This window comes from Canis lupus, chromosome 6, assembly GCF_048164855.1.
Source record: "Canis lupus baileyi chromosome 6, mCanLup2.hap1, whole genome shotgun sequence".
Taxonomy (NCBI): domain Eukaryota; kingdom Metazoa; phylum Chordata; class Mammalia; order Carnivora; family Canidae; genus Canis; species Canis lupus.
In genome coordinates, this window is record NC_132843.1 from 36,700,518 (window position 1) to 36,715,628 (window position 15,111).

General features: G+C 45.0%; 1 protein-coding gene across 2 annotated transcripts in view; it reads right to left on the reverse strand.

Annotated features, from left to right (window-relative positions):
* LOXHD1 (lipoxygenase homology PLAT domains 1) overlaps positions 1-15,111 on the reverse strand; it is a 167,089-nt gene that overhangs the window by 51,043 nt on the left and 100,935 nt on the right. Inside the window, exons 22-25 of one of the 2 annotated variants that reach the window (XM_072829473.1) lie at positions 7,929-8,095; positions 7,134-7,238; positions 4,304-4,432; positions 3,030-3,194 (exon numbers count right to left, since the gene is read on the reverse strand). In XM_072829473.1, the coding sequence (XP_072685574.1) occupies positions 3,030-3,194; positions 4,304-4,432; positions 7,134-7,238; positions 7,929-8,095 (566 nt within the window). Of the gene's footprint in view, positions 1-3,029; positions 3,195-4,303; positions 4,433-7,133; positions 7,239-7,928; positions 8,096-14,781; positions 15,038-15,111 lie in introns of those variants that run through there. The other variant, XM_072829470.1, reaches the window with a different exon arrangement.

The window sequence follows — 15,111 nt, forward strand, 5'->3', positions numbered from 1 at the left end:
CTCTACAGGATGATTTCTAGTCATCTAAATATTTAACTCAGACTTCACACTGGAGCTTGAGACCAGCAGTTTAAAAGAATGTGTCACTAACTACAGATTGAGATCCATTAGCAGGTTGTAAAATAAGTTTAGTGGGTAGGCACCACTATTTAAAAAAAATATGATATTTTCTATTCAATATATTCAATTGAAAAGAATTGAATAAAAAATATCATCTATGGGGACATTACACATAATGAGGGTAAAGATTTTTTGTGACACTTATTTGTTGCATACATATATATAAATGTATATATACTCAAAGTCGAAATAATAAAAAAAATATGTTAAAAACCCAGAGAAACAGTTTAAGCAGAAAGCTACCCTATTCTGTGGTCTCAACCTTGAAAGAAATCACATTAAAAGTCACCTTCTCACAGGTGGCCCCAACCTTCTCCAAATTTGCTGCAAAGCAAATGAGTTGTCCTTTCATTTATGATGATGTTTATGATGATGGCTACTCTGCTGTAGAATTGTAGTTGTGAGGCCTATAATAATGGTAATTGCCATTCATGGAGTACTCGCCTCATGCCAGACTCTCTACTAAGCATCCTACCTTCCTCATCTGTAACCTTCACAATGACCTGTGGAGGAGATATTATACTTTTCTTCAGAGATGAGAAAAGCAAGGCTCAGAGGTAAAATAACTTGCCTCAAGTCATACGGCTGGTCAGAGGTAGAACTGCAACTTGAGCCCTGGCTTGTCTGACCCCTAAATCCAGTGTAGTCAACCTCTAGGGGTGCAGTTATCATGAACTGGACGTGAGTACTGCTTCTACCTACAAGTCCCAGGACCTAATTGCCCAGGGAGGTGATCACCATTCCCACAGTGGCCTGGACAGGGCCCTGACCAAGGTTAAGAGGAAACGCAGGCCACTGTAATAATGGATGCAACTTCTTTTAAGCCCTCTTGGGTGTCTCCATGGTCTAAGGCCCAGGAGGCCTTGAGCAGAGAAGATTGCAATGGACTTGAGCTTTCCTGAGACTAGCTGGCAGTGGGAGAAGCCCTAGAAATATCTGTGTGGGAATAGTCCACTTTCAGCCCTCGTTGGTCTAGGCCTGGCCTCAGAGTGTTTCCTGGTCTATTTCTGTCTCTGCCATTGAGAAGCTGTGTGTCCTTGGACAAATGGATGTACTTCTCTGGGCCTTTTTCTTTGTAAAATGAGAGGGCTTAACAGAATCTATGGTTTTCAGATGGTTTAACCGAAATTAATTTTCAGTGGAATATTTCTGTGCAGTTCTTTGAAATACCTTTAGGACGAATGTTCAGAAAAAAATTTGACTTTTTAAAGCTGAGGAGCTGCTCTGGATGGTATGAACTGGGAAACTGTTCTCTCTCATCCCTTCTCCTTTTCCACTAGCGACACTGAGACACCCTCTTTGATACCAGCAATCCTCAGAACACAGGCTAAGGGTTAAGGTGCCTCTCAGCCCTGACATGGCATGAATCTGACCTGCAGGGCTCCACGCTGTGTGGAGCCTATACACTCACATCATCACAGTGGTCCTCTTCCTAATGGACCTCTACTTGTATAGGCAGCACATTTCAGATGGTCTGGAAGCAGAGCCATCTTGTTCTATTCTTCTGGTTTCACATATATTGGGAAGCCTTGCCGAACTACTGAATCTAGGTCTAAGCCTTCTAGGCCCCTGAGAATGACGCCCAGCCACCTCTCCTGGGACTGCATCTCCGCAGTACCTGGAGCTCCCTGGATGTGGGCCCTCAAGATCTCTCCCAAATAAGAAAATAGGTTCTGAGCAGTAGATACTCCCTTCCATGCACCTGCCTGGTGAGACCTGTACTCTGAAGCTGCCTCCATAGCTCTCCCAGGTGGAAAGGAAGCCTCTTCTGTATTTTTTTTTCTTTGTAAATGTGAGTCTAAGACAAGAGCAAATGGGCTTGTTGTAGTATCAGCCTAGAACTGAATATACCCAAGATCAGGCCATACAAATTCAGAGCAAGGCCTGTCCTAGGGCATGAAGGGAGAAACAGCTACTTTTGTTTCGAAGAGTCTCACGCAGTCCTGCTGCCAGTTCTGCGTACATCTGCCGGGTAAATATGTGTCCTAGACTGAAGGCGGCTCCTTGGGGCAGTGGCAGGATCCAGGGTTTGTTTTGTATGTGCAGAGATTTTGCTAGAGGGAAATGTCACTTTATTTCAGGCTTTGGACCAGAAAATATCTTGATGGATTGAGTCTTTTCCAGTTTAATTGCTTCAGGCAAAAAAAAAATTCATTACTCATTCATACTTTGTAATTATGAGATGTTTGGGGGGAAATCTTTTGGTATAACTAATTATTTGTTTAGAAAAAATTGTATTCTGTGGGTTTGGTTCTAATATGAGCATATTCAGACAGATGTTTATAGTTTGGTTGAATTCAGTTTGATTCCCAGCACCTAGTACGTACCTACATATTCATAAACATTGAATATATACTTTCTGATGACACTGGAGAGGAAATGTTGGAATTTTACCAAATTGTTCCCCTGCCTCCATTTCTTTAATTGGGTGAAAAGAATCACATTTATCATCTTTTCAAGTTCTTTCTCCCCCCGCCACCCCCCCCCCCCCCGGCCGCCATCAGAATAAAGTCTGGTAAGAGTGATTTCTTTGTCCTGTTACCAACCGGGCTGAAGATTGGCAATGGGGCTGATAATGACTTCTCAGTTAGACTTTTATCTTTCTTTCCTTTTGGGTCTTACAAGGAAATCAAGCACCAGAGAGGCTTGCTGCATGTTGTTACCAGCTGCTTTGGGGTAGAAGTTGGTCTAAGCTCCTATTTCCTTACCCTGGACCCAGGACACTGCCCATAGCCCACAGAAGGCCCAGGGAGAGAGAGGAGTGAGAGACCCAAATCTCCAAGATGAGCCTGGCCCAGGGAAGGGCTGGAGGAGGGACCAGGACCAAGTTGAGATAGTGGGTGACCAAGTTGAGATAGTGGGTGACGGGGTTTGGGAAGAGGGCCAGCCTTGCCGTGTATGCTTCCTACATGGTGTGTACAGCCTTGTCTGAAGCTCTGCGTGGAAGAGGTCCCTGACGATGGCTCCGTCGTCTTCATTCTTTGCCAGCCAGCGGCCACAGGGGAAAGTCATGCACTTCCCAAGGGATGGGGCGTCCACCTCTACCCAGTCTACAAACCAGCCTGGAGCTTTGCCTGGAGAGAAGGAGACACAGAACCCACCAAGGAGCTCCCCAGAGATGGCTTGCTGTGGGCAACTTCAGGGACTCCACACATTCTTTCCCGCCCTGTGGTTGACGTCTATAGCTATACCATGCGCATGCCTTTCCTGTCACTGAGAGGCTTTGCTAAAATGCTTCTTGTTCAGATGTATACCCAGCTGAAGCTAGATCACACTCCAGGCTGCTGTCAGTGAAATTAGCAAGAGCAAAGGAGCCTGGGGAGGAGGTGACAGGAGGTGACAGCTAGCATACTGTCCAGGGTGGAAGACTCTCTAAATAGGGAACTCAGAGATGCCAAAGAGAGCCTGTGTTAACAAGGATTTCATAATTTCACCCAGGAACAAGGAAGACACTCTGAGCTCCCTGGCCTCTGTGTGTGGTACAAGAAGGGAAGGGAAATTTGTGAAGGAGTGATGGTCTTCTCCAGAAAGATGAGTGATCAGGTTTAATGAAGGAAATGGGAGCTGAGCAGAGAATTTTGTTTCTGCATCCCAGAGGCCAGCAACAGGGCCTCCTTCCTTAGGTTTAAAATACTTAGTTAAAAGACCAAAAAAAAAAAAAAAAGTCCTTCTTTACTAAGAGAGAACAAACTTTGGCAGTAGTGTCAGTGGGTTCTGGAAAGAATTGACTAGATCAGTCGTTCTCAAAATGGAGTCCAGCAGTCCTAGCATCATGTGTGAGAAATATAAATGCTCAGCCCCCACCCTAAACCTACTGAATCAATGCCTGTGTGGGTGGGGCCCAGAAACCTATGTTTAACAACTCCCCAAGATGATTCTGTTGCTCACTAAAGTTGGAGTACCACTGAGCTAGATAGAGGATTCTCAAATGTGGCTACACAATGAAATAACTGAGGATAGGGGTTTGGGGAAATCACTGGTGTCCAGGCCCCAGCCCAGGCCAAATAGACTAGGATCTCTGCATGCAGCCAGGGCTCCACTGGGCTGAAGGGACTGAGGAAACTGTCATCATGGAAGGCAGATGACATCCAAGTTTCTTGCACATTCTTTCCCAGAAACCCACAGGGACCTGTCTATGGTCCTTATATTCTTAGCAGAAAACAGAGGGAGTGGGAAACCAGACCTGTGTTGTCATGACCAATCCTGACTTTCCACAGATCTCCCAGGTCCAGCGTCTCCACTGTGAAGATTTCAATGCTGTCCCTTTCAAACTTGTCACTGTTGGTCTTGGAGGATTTCAGGAGGGTCATTCCTGCCAACCAAAAGACCCTCATGTGACTGGCTGGTCCTGAGACCTTCAAATCTATTCTGACTGTCCCCTTAGTCCCTCCTTGTAATGACCAAATTTTTCTAAATTTCACAAAATTTAGATCGTGCAAGTTCTATCCACCAGGCACTTTTATACATTTGGCAATTTGGGGGGGTGTCATTTTATTGAGATTTGTAATTAGTCTTCAAGGTATGTATTTTTATTTTTAATTTGTATCTCAAGGACAGGAAACACATCAAGAGGTCTTATTCAAGACCATCCAGGAGAAAGTGGTAGGGCCCTAAGTTAGTGTCAGCTCTGCTTCCATCCTCCTCATGTTTCTCCACATGGGGAGAAAGCCAGTGACAAAATCACTCTCCCCTTGCTCCCTGGAGTTCCAGGGGGACCCTTGAACAGGATAAAGCTGGCAGAAGTCACGGAGAACAGACCAGTCACTGTTTGGACCGGGAGGTCCTTCATTATGGTCTCAAAAGGTAAAGAGAGTGATGCCTCCAGGAAGGACACAGAAAATGCTGAAAAGTTTCAGAAAGGCCTAGAGAAAGAATGACTATAGGATCAGGCACCATTGCCTAAGGAGAGGATGCTGAAGGGAAGATGATTCATATGGCTTCCAAATACTTCTAGAGTGGTAGACATAGCAATGAGGACAGGAAAGATGACAGAGGGCTCTCTGCCCCCTGGAGTATAGTAGGACTGACTTAGTAAGATTTAGAAGGAATCTCTAAAGGAACCAAAGTTCACAATCCAGGTAGACAAGTCACCTCACATGGAGTTTTTTTTTTTTTAAGATTTATTTGGCGGGGGGTACGTGCGTGAGTAAGGGGAAGAGCAGAGGGTGAGAGAAAGAGAATCCTCATGGTCCCTGCTGAGCTTGGAGGCCAACATGGGACTTGAACCTAGGATCCTCAGATCATGACCTGAGCCAAAATCAACAGTTGGATGCTAACTAACTGAAGGACCCAGGTATCCCTCACATGGAGATTTTTAAGAAAAAAGGAATTGGCCCCCCAATAGGGCTGGTTGTATGCAATCTGTCAAAAGTGTGAGACATGCATACACAACAGGAAAAGGTCAGTCTCTTCCATCAACTGTGCTGAGAAAACTGGAAATCTACATGTAAAAGAATGAATGTGGGTCCTTATCTTTCACCATACACAAAAACCAACTCAAAATGGATTGTAGATTTAAACATAAGACCTGAAACTGTAAAACTTGTAGAAGAAAACATGGGGGAAAACTCCGTGACATTGGTCTTGGCAATGGTTTCATGGATATGATCTCAAAAGTATTAGGCAACAAAAATTAAAATAAAGAAGTGGGGTTGCATCAAACTGAAAAGCTTCTGCACAGCAAAGAAAATAATCAACAGAATGAAAAGGCAACCTATAGGATGGGTGAAAATATTTGCAAACCATATATCTGATGGGGGGTTCCTTAAAAAATATCTTACAACTCCATAACAAAAAACTAATAACCTAACTTTTAAAATGGGCTAAAGGGACGCCTGGGTGGCTCAGTGGTTGGGCATCTGCCTTTGGCTCAGGGTGTGATCCTGGAGTCCTAGGATAGAGTCCCACATTGGGCTCCCTTCATGGAGCCCGCTTCTCTCTCTGCCTATGTCTCTGCCTCTCTCTCTATCTGTGTGTGTGTGTGTGTGTGTGTTTCATGAATCAATAAATAAGATCTTTTAAAAATGAAATAAAATAAAATAAAAATGGGCTAAAGACTTAAATAAACATTTCTCCAAAGACATACAAATGGCCCACAGTATACAAACAAAATGTTCACTGTCACCAAGCACCAGGGAAATGCAAATCAAAACCACAATGAGATCTCACCTCACACCTGTTTGGATGGCTACCATAAAAAATCAAAAGGCAACAGCTGGTGAGGATGTGAAGAAACTGGAACCCTTGTACACAGTTGGTGGGAATGCAAAATGGTGTAGTTGCTATGGAAAACAGTATGAAAAATCCTAAAAAAAATTAAAAATAGAACTACCATATGATCCAGCAATCCCACTTCTGGGTATATATCCAAAAGAACTGAAACCAAGATCTTGAAAAGATATTAGCATGACCATGTTCATTATAGCACTGTGGGGAAATTCTGAGTGTCTATTAATTGATGGGCAGATTTTTAAAAATGTGATATATGCATACAGTGGAACACTATTCAGCCCTAAAAAAGAAGGAAATTCTCTAACATGTATCAATGTGGATGGTCCTCGAAGACATTTCACTGAGTGAAATAAGGCAGACACAGAAAAACAAATATAGCATGATTCCACTTATACAAAGCATCCAAAATAGTCAAATTCATAAAATGGGATGGTGGTTACCAGGAACTAGGGAAAGGAGAAGGTAGGGAGTTATTAGTCAACCAGCACATTTTCACTTTGGTAAGAGTAATGAGCTACAGAGATCTGCTCTACAATCTGTATTCAGTCAACAGGGATGCATTCATTATACATCTAAAATTTGTTAAGAAGATAGATCCCATGGTAAGTGTACTTCCCACAATAAAATAAAGTAAGAACAGTAAAGAGGAATTCTCAAGAAGAAATTTTTTAAAGAGAGAAAAAGAGAGGCATGACCAGGATTTCCTTGGAAAGTTCTGTTGAATCTCCTAGTCTCCTTGGGAAGGAATGTGGGTGAGCTTCAGCCTTGCGTTGCTTTCTTACCAGTGTTGTCTTGTGTGCCGAAGAGTGTGATGAAGACATTGGCATCTGTGCCTGCATTCTTCTTGTCTCCAGTCTTTACGGTCACTGAGAATGTGGTAGATTTGTCTGCCGGGAGAGGAGTGTGGAGAAGTGAGTGGTAAATTGCCCTTCCCACAGAGGGAGGAGGGAAAAACAAATTCAAATAAATTTATTTGCAGCATGTGTTTTTTGCAGTTGCCTTTAGTCTGGAAACTTCCTCAAGGCAGAGATGAGGTCTCTCTCCCCCACCTCCAGCTCACACAGGAAGCTCTGAATCAATAGAGTTGCAGGATGCTTAGGAGAGAATTGAGCTCATCAGCCGGAAGCCTGGTCTGACTCCTCTTGGTTGGGAAGAGTTTTAGGGATGCGAGTTTCAAGGGAGTCCTTGAAAGTTCATTCTTTCCCTTGACAAAAATGTATTGAGAGCTTATAATGTGCCTGGAGGGGAGGACACAAAACCAAATCAGAGCCAGCCACAACTATTCTATTCTAGCCTATCCTATCTTCTCCTATCCTAGTTCATTCCATTCTATTCCACTCCATTTCTGACAGTAACTCCATGCTAAGCCATGTATTTTACACTCAGACCTATGCTAGACATGTTGGGACATGTCTTGTCACCTCCCCACTCTTGCCATGGAGCAAGGAGAAAGCAGTACATTGCCAGGGAAGGAGTTGCCCGGAGCCCACAGGGGAAGGGAAGATGGAAACCTGGGATGGAGGAGAGGCAGAAGGGAGGGATGCTGGAGGGAAGAAACCAGCTCTAGCTTAGGAAACCTTTCTGCTCCAGGGCCAGGTTGTCAAGGGGGTTGTTGTCACCACCACCCCCACCCTCCTCATCCTCGCTTGGCAGCACATAGGACTCGTCCACTGGCAACAGCTCCCGGGACAGCTGGCCATCATCCTCCTCCACTGCCAGCCAGCGTTGGCATGGAAAGTAGTACCTGTGGGGTGGAGAATGAGGAAAGGTTGGGAATGTCTCTTTAGAAAGGTCTCTGAGTGGGGAAAAATTAGAGAGGGAGACAAACCATGAGAGACTCCTAACTTTGGGAAAAAACAAAGGGTTGCAGAAGGGGGGAGAGGATGGGGTAACTGGGTGATGAGTACTGAGGAGGGCACGTGATGGGATGAGCACTGGGTGTTAGACTATATGTTGGAAAATTGAATTTAAATAAAAAATGTAAAAAAAAAAAGAAAGTTAACAACAACAACAACAACAAAGGAGCATCTCATGAAGGAGCAGTGCTGGGCTGCAAAATGAGAGGCTCTCAGGGGCCTTCCTCCCCTTCCCCAAACGCATGGCCCTCCCATCCTACCTAGCCTGGGGATCACCCCATTAGAGTCACTTGCCTGGAGCAGACAACAAACATGGGAACATAGTCTGAAGACACCCCATTGAAAACGGCTGTGTCACAGTGCCTAGAGCATATCAAACTTTCTCTCAGGGTCACATCGGAGGTATCTAGAAGAAGAGCTTCCAGGGACTATACCAGCCTTTTCTAGAATGAACCTGATAGCAAAGCTAAAAGCTACTTTAGCAGAGAATATTGTACATAGTAGGTGTTTAATACCTAAGGGCTGAATAAATGAATTTTCATGGAATGGTAACCCAATTATGCTTCTGAAAGGTACAGAGTGTGGCTAAGGAGGTGGCACAGCAGGCAGCTGGCACCACCTAGGGAAGGAAGGCCCAAGTTAGATCCTTCAGTGTAGAGGCTGAGCCCATTGAAGTGGGGATACCTAGACAAAGGGAAGGGGGGACCAGGGATGACAGAGATCGCAACATGGGGTAATTAAGGATCCGCCTCTACAGCCATACTGGGTTTGACTCCTGGCTCTGCCACTTACAGTTATATGACCTTGAGCAAGTTTCTTTGCCTCTCTGTGTTAGGATTGCCAGATTTAGCCAATAAAATCACAGGTCTCCCAGTTAAATCTGAATTCCAGAGAAGCAGTGAATAAGGTTTTAGCCTAAGTATAACATCCCTTCAGATTTAACTGGCCATTCTGTAGTTTATCCGGCAACCCTCCTCTGCTTCAGTTTACCATTCTGTAAAATGAGGATCATATTGCTTCTTCAGTTGTTATGAGGATTATGTGAGCTAAACATTTTAAAGTGCCTATAAAAATGCCTGGCTCTCAGTAAGAATTTGCTAATAGTACTGCTGTTGTTATTCTTATTATTGTACTTCCCTTTGTTTCTCCTCTGCCCATGCGTGGGATCTCCAGAGCCTGTGCCTGGACGGCTCTCCCCGGGTGCCCAAGCTCCCAGAACAACCTAGAGGGTCAGAGAATGCGGCCAGTCCATCTGTAAACTGAGGCCATTCCACCCCAACTCCACCCCTTCCCACCAGTCTGGATGCTGAAGATGCATTCAGGGACTAGTCAGTCTGGAAAAGAGGAAGTAGTATGGGCTGAGCGTCTCACCTCAGAGCCCCAAGTTCCCCTATAAACATTATAGCTTCCCAGCGCCAACATGTTAGAGGGTCAAAGGGAGGGAGGAGCTCAACTAAGGGTGATGTAGCCTAAATTGCAGTTTAATTAATGTTTAAGTGAAAAATGCATATTGTTCCACTTCCCGGTCTTTAAATTATGAACGAGAAAGTTACATTTTTATTCAACCAAATAACTTATGAATAATAGGCTTTAGCTCTAAATTATGGCCAATTAAAGGAGAGACAGAAATAAAGAAAGGAGTGGGGTTGGGGCAGAGGCAAAGACAATGAGAGTGGGAAGTTGAAACAGAACAAGGACAGAGGGAGAAAGAGACACAAAGAAGGAGTGGGAGACTTATTGTGGGAGAGAAACAAGTCAGATAGACCCAAGGAGTATGGCACACGCCTGCCCACGCCTGCCAAGCACACGCAAGTGCAGGGAAGCAGAGGCTGGCTTTCAGGGAGCGCCCTGTCCACTGTCCCTGAGGTACCTGTACTGGGACCTCAAAGCCAGTCAGCTGGGTGGCTGAGCATGGCCAGAGTGGCAGCATTTCATCCCAGCTCTTGTCTCAGATTCATCTCCCTGGGTGGGCAGAGCCACAGCAGGGGCTGGGCCTTTAGCCTCTATCCCATGGTGCCAAAAAGTACCCACAGAAGATTTATTGTAGGATTCCCCTACCCCTTCCTCCCACAGGAATAAATCCTGCTCAACCAGGTCTCTGGGTACTGGGGAGGGGAGTTGCCAGGAATTTTGAAGGAGCAAAAGAGAAAAGCGGTGGGAAGGTGCACTGGCCAGGTATGCTCAGCACCCTGCTTAAGCAAGGGCACTGGAAGGAAGGGAAGGGCTTGGGTGAGAAGGAGGTTTAAACTGATTTTTGAAGCAAATCTTGGGATCACTCAAAGTACAGGTTTCAATCAAATGTAAAAACATTAAGACTGAAAAGCTTAAGGTTTAAAATGTATATAATTTTGTATGGACCTCTCCATTTTGTGAACAAGGGCTGGACCATGTCAAGTAGGTCAGCAGGTGATACTGGTGGAGTGGCATGGCCACAAGAGCATGAATCCAGAACTTAGAAATTCAGGGTTTGTGTCCCTGCTCTTCCCCTAAAAAGCTGCAGACCCCTAGGCCCTGAGTTCTACCACCAAGAAGGCCAGGTAAAATCATCTGTGTGGTCTCCTGTCTCAACATTCCAAGGTCCCTGGAGGAGTGAGGGGTTCCAGGTAACACCTCTAGGTGAAATGTAAAGGGAAAAAGTCCAACAAGTTTTTTGTTCAACTGTCTCTGGAAAGCCCATCTAATAGCATCTGTCTTTAAGAATCTTATGGGCTCCTCAAGTCCACAGTCAAAATGGGAGCCTATGTCTTAGGGCTGAAGACAAGCAGAGAAAGCATAACATAATTAGACTAAATGTGGACAAAACTCAGGACACTAAATATATTCCTAACTTGTAGCATTTGCCTCTTCCTCTTTGAACTTGAGTGCATTCGCTTTTGTTGCAGATCAAAAAGGCATCTAAAGTATTAAAGGAGGAAGGAAAATATGACACAATGTCACTTAATCAACAAGTCCAGGGGTATGAAAGTAGGGTAAGAAAGGGGTGAGAAAGTAGCAAAGCCAATGAGTGAATGACTTGACAAAGATGTGCTAGTTCAAGACAACATACGGGGGTAAAATCCTAAATCCCACTATTTCTGTCACGTGTTCTGAAATCCAAACATCAGAGGTTCGTAGCTTTGGATATTAGAAGGACTTTGGATTTTTTAAGTCCTGGCTAATCTACTTAGAATCTCTGGGCTGTCAGGAATCTTTAAGAGTCAGTGTGTGATTTTTCATACCTTTTCCCACTAAAAGGATGACCTTGGAAACATATGTTGAGGAAACACTTCCATCAGCCTGGGTCCCTGAGTAATTACATTGAGCAAAGTTCTCCAATACCCTGTCCTGGACATGCAGTATGAGCAAGAAATAAACTTCTTTTTTTTTTTAAAGATTTAATTTATTTGAGAGAGAGAAAGAGAGAGAGCACAAGCATGGAGGCGGGGGCGCAGAAGGAGAGGGAGAAGATTTCCTGCTAAGCAGGGAGCCTGACACGGGCTTGATCCCAGGACCCTAGGATCATGACCTGAGCTGAAGGCAGACACTTAACTGACTGACCCACCCAAGCTCCCAAGAGATCGGCTTCTGCTGTGTTAAGCCACTGACATTTTAGGGCTATTTGTTATTCAGCAGAACCTAGACTATTCTGACTAATACAACTGGAGACACCAAATATGGGCATTATTCTCAATAATGAGGTCACTGAAGTGATGAGAATGGACGAATTTGTCCAGGGATCATATATTTATCTGTCTCCCCACCTTAGGCTAACCACAATCCCCTGAGCTTAGGTTCTCCTCCTCACTGCTGTGTTTACAGTCCCTGGAATACACCGGAAACCATAAATATCAATAGAATTGAAAGGTGTTGTCTCCTACCCAGGCGAAATGTTCTCATTCCCTCCTTCAAATTCTTGCAATAACTCTGTTTCTGAATCAACCATCATCCTTTCCTGGAAGATGCATTTTCTTTTTTTCCGACATTCTCCTTAGAATGTGGTACCCTAAAGCCAACCCAAGGCTCTAGGAACTACCCGAGAAGAGTAAAGGAGAGGAGCTGGGTGCTATCAATCAATCTGACACTTCTTTAAACTGTCAAAGTGGCCAGGGGTGGGGCCTCCAGGCTAGAGGAGGCAGGAGTCCAAACATACATGTCCCCAACTTCACCATCTACTCATAGCCCAAGAAACCAGAAAGGTCCTTCCATGAGAGGATGAGCCTGTGTCTGGAGCCCCAGTCAATCCATGGGAGATCACACACCCCAGCAGCATGTTGACTGCCTCAGACCAGCTTCAGACTCCTAGAGAGGACCTCAAGTACTCTCCATTTGAAGAAAAAGAGTACTCTCCTTTTTAGCAATTTGAATTGCAGATCCATCCACCTCTGCACGCCTCCTCCTATCTTCTCTTTCTGCATGCTTCAGGCTCAGTTGTTCTCCAGAGAAGGCAGTCTTGGTGGCCAGAAGGGCTAAGCATGGACCTGCTGAGACTCTGCTGAGTGCCATCCATGTGAGGACATTGGAGCCCTGAACACACTGAATCCTGCCTGGGTGACCTTACAGTGGTGGCAGGAGGTCACATCCTCTCTAATCCCACTGCCCAGGCCAAAATCTCCACGGATGCCTGACAGTAGCTGACACCTTGTTCCTTCTCTCAGTCCTCCTGCCTTGGCCTCAGCAGGTTCTCCAGGAGAGTTGGCCCACCAGGAGCTTATGTTCTCAAGCTCCCCAGTGTGGCTTTGGAGCAGCATTTCCCACCCCCAGCCACCTTTCCAATGTTCTCATCCTGTTTTCCATCCCTCCATGTCCCTCATGCACCAGCTGGATAGGATTGCTCACCACTTGCTGTACGTGCCCTGTGGCCCCCACATCACACTATTCAGCTGTTTTGGTATCCTTTGTTCCAAGCACCGAGCATCAAGGTTTGTGAAGGCCTATCTGAAATGCCCCCTCAGACAGAAGAGCACCTTGAAACCCCACCACAAAGTTCCTCTCCTTCCTCCCCCATCGGCATTTGGGGGCACCACCTTAAGACAGCCGCCACCTCGCTCTGCCTTGCAGTCCAGTCCCACTGCTTCATGATCGCCTTCATAATCCCACACATCATGGCCATTCCTTCCTAGCTGAAGCCATTTCTACACGTGGGACCTACTGGATTCATATTGCCAAGGGAGAAAAGCCCACGATGCCTTTTGCTGGGTGTCAGGCATCGTGCTGGGCCCTTACATGGATCACCTTGGTTAGTCCACGTGACAACTTTGTGAGGGTGTTTTATTATACCCATTGTATGGATGGAACAACCAAGGCTCAGAGGCCCCCCCCCCCAAGGCCACACAAATAAAGAGAGAAAAAGCCAGGAATTGAACCTAAAACATCTGCTTCCCAGACCATCACAGAGTTTTCTGCTCTTTAAGGGCAGAGTTGGAACCAGCCTCCTGACTCTCAGCACTTGGCATGCTATGTGTTTGCTGAATGAATGAATAAATCAATCAATACATCAAACTTAATTTTTATTCATTAGTTGACTTAGGAAGTATTTATGCTATGCCTATTGTGTGCCAGGCCCCCTTCTAGGTACTGGGGGGGGGATTATTGTAGGGAACAAAACAGATGAAGTCATTAGCTTAGGCAGGGACCTTATATTCTGTATTGAGAAGAGGCACAATGACAAAATACTACAGTTGATGATAGGTCAAATGATAAGTGAGGTGTAGAAAAAGAAACAAAAGAAAAGAAATAAAAGTTCCAAGGTGGGAGATGGGATGGAGCCAAGCAGATGACACCTGAGGAGGGACCTTACCTAGAGAAAGTATGAGGGTGAGCCACTGTGGGAAGGAGTACCAGAGAGAGGGGATAGCCACATGTAAAGGCCCTGAGGTGAGACCATGGCTGTTAGGTTCAAGGAACAGTAAGGAGTGAACAAAAGGGAGACCAGGACAAAGAGTTAAGGAGGAGGCATGGGGAAGGCCCCTGGAAGTACTGTGGCTCTTACAGCAGGTTGTTGAGCAGAGGAGGAACACGCCCCTGTGGGCTGTACTGCTATAGACACAGGAGGTCTGTGATGCAGCATGGGGCCAGGAATGAGCCTCTGAAAAAGACTGGGGAAGATGGATACTTGGAGTCTAAGTCACACTAACAGGACAGGATGGTGAGGGAGGAGGAAGAGATGAGGGAGCCAGGAGTGGAAGGGGGAAGAAAAAGAGACAGAGGGAAGAAGATGAGTAATGAGAAGTGGTAAAAATACAAAATATTTGGGCATAAACTTAATAAGACAGTAGAAAATTGTAAAGCATTGCTGAGAAACTAGAAGGAACACTTGGATAAATGGAAAAGCATACCTGGGGGCAGCACTTAATATTCTAAATATGCAATTCTCCACACATACATTTAATGGCATAACAATCAAAGTTCCAACAGGATTTTTTTTCCAAATCACTTAATGTCTTGATTTGAAAAGGTAAGAAAAGCTAATATTTTAAAAGAATAATGGAAGAGGACAAGTACTGACAGAAACTAAAATAGATGATAAGGCTACAATAATTTAAAAATTGGTGGGCTGGCCCAGAAACATCAAACCAGTGGAACAGAGTTAACTAACCCTGACCAAGATGCAAGGGGAAGTCAAGGATGTTTGGTTCATTCCTTTTACTTATGTTTTTGATGGCACTTTATCTTTTTCAAGCTTAAATGCCTTAGATTTTCAGAACATCTTGAAAATAAGTTGGGTTGACATCATTAAGCCCATTTATCAGAAAAGCAGATTAAAGTCCATAAAGATGGTGCAAGTTGTTCAGGGTGACTGGCAAATTTCTGGCACGGGACTTACTGAAGCTCGGGACCCTGGTTTCCAGCCATGGGGTTGTCCCACTGCCCTTGTGTGCCGTCACAATGACCTCAATGGAAAACCATGTCACAGGCTATGCATGAG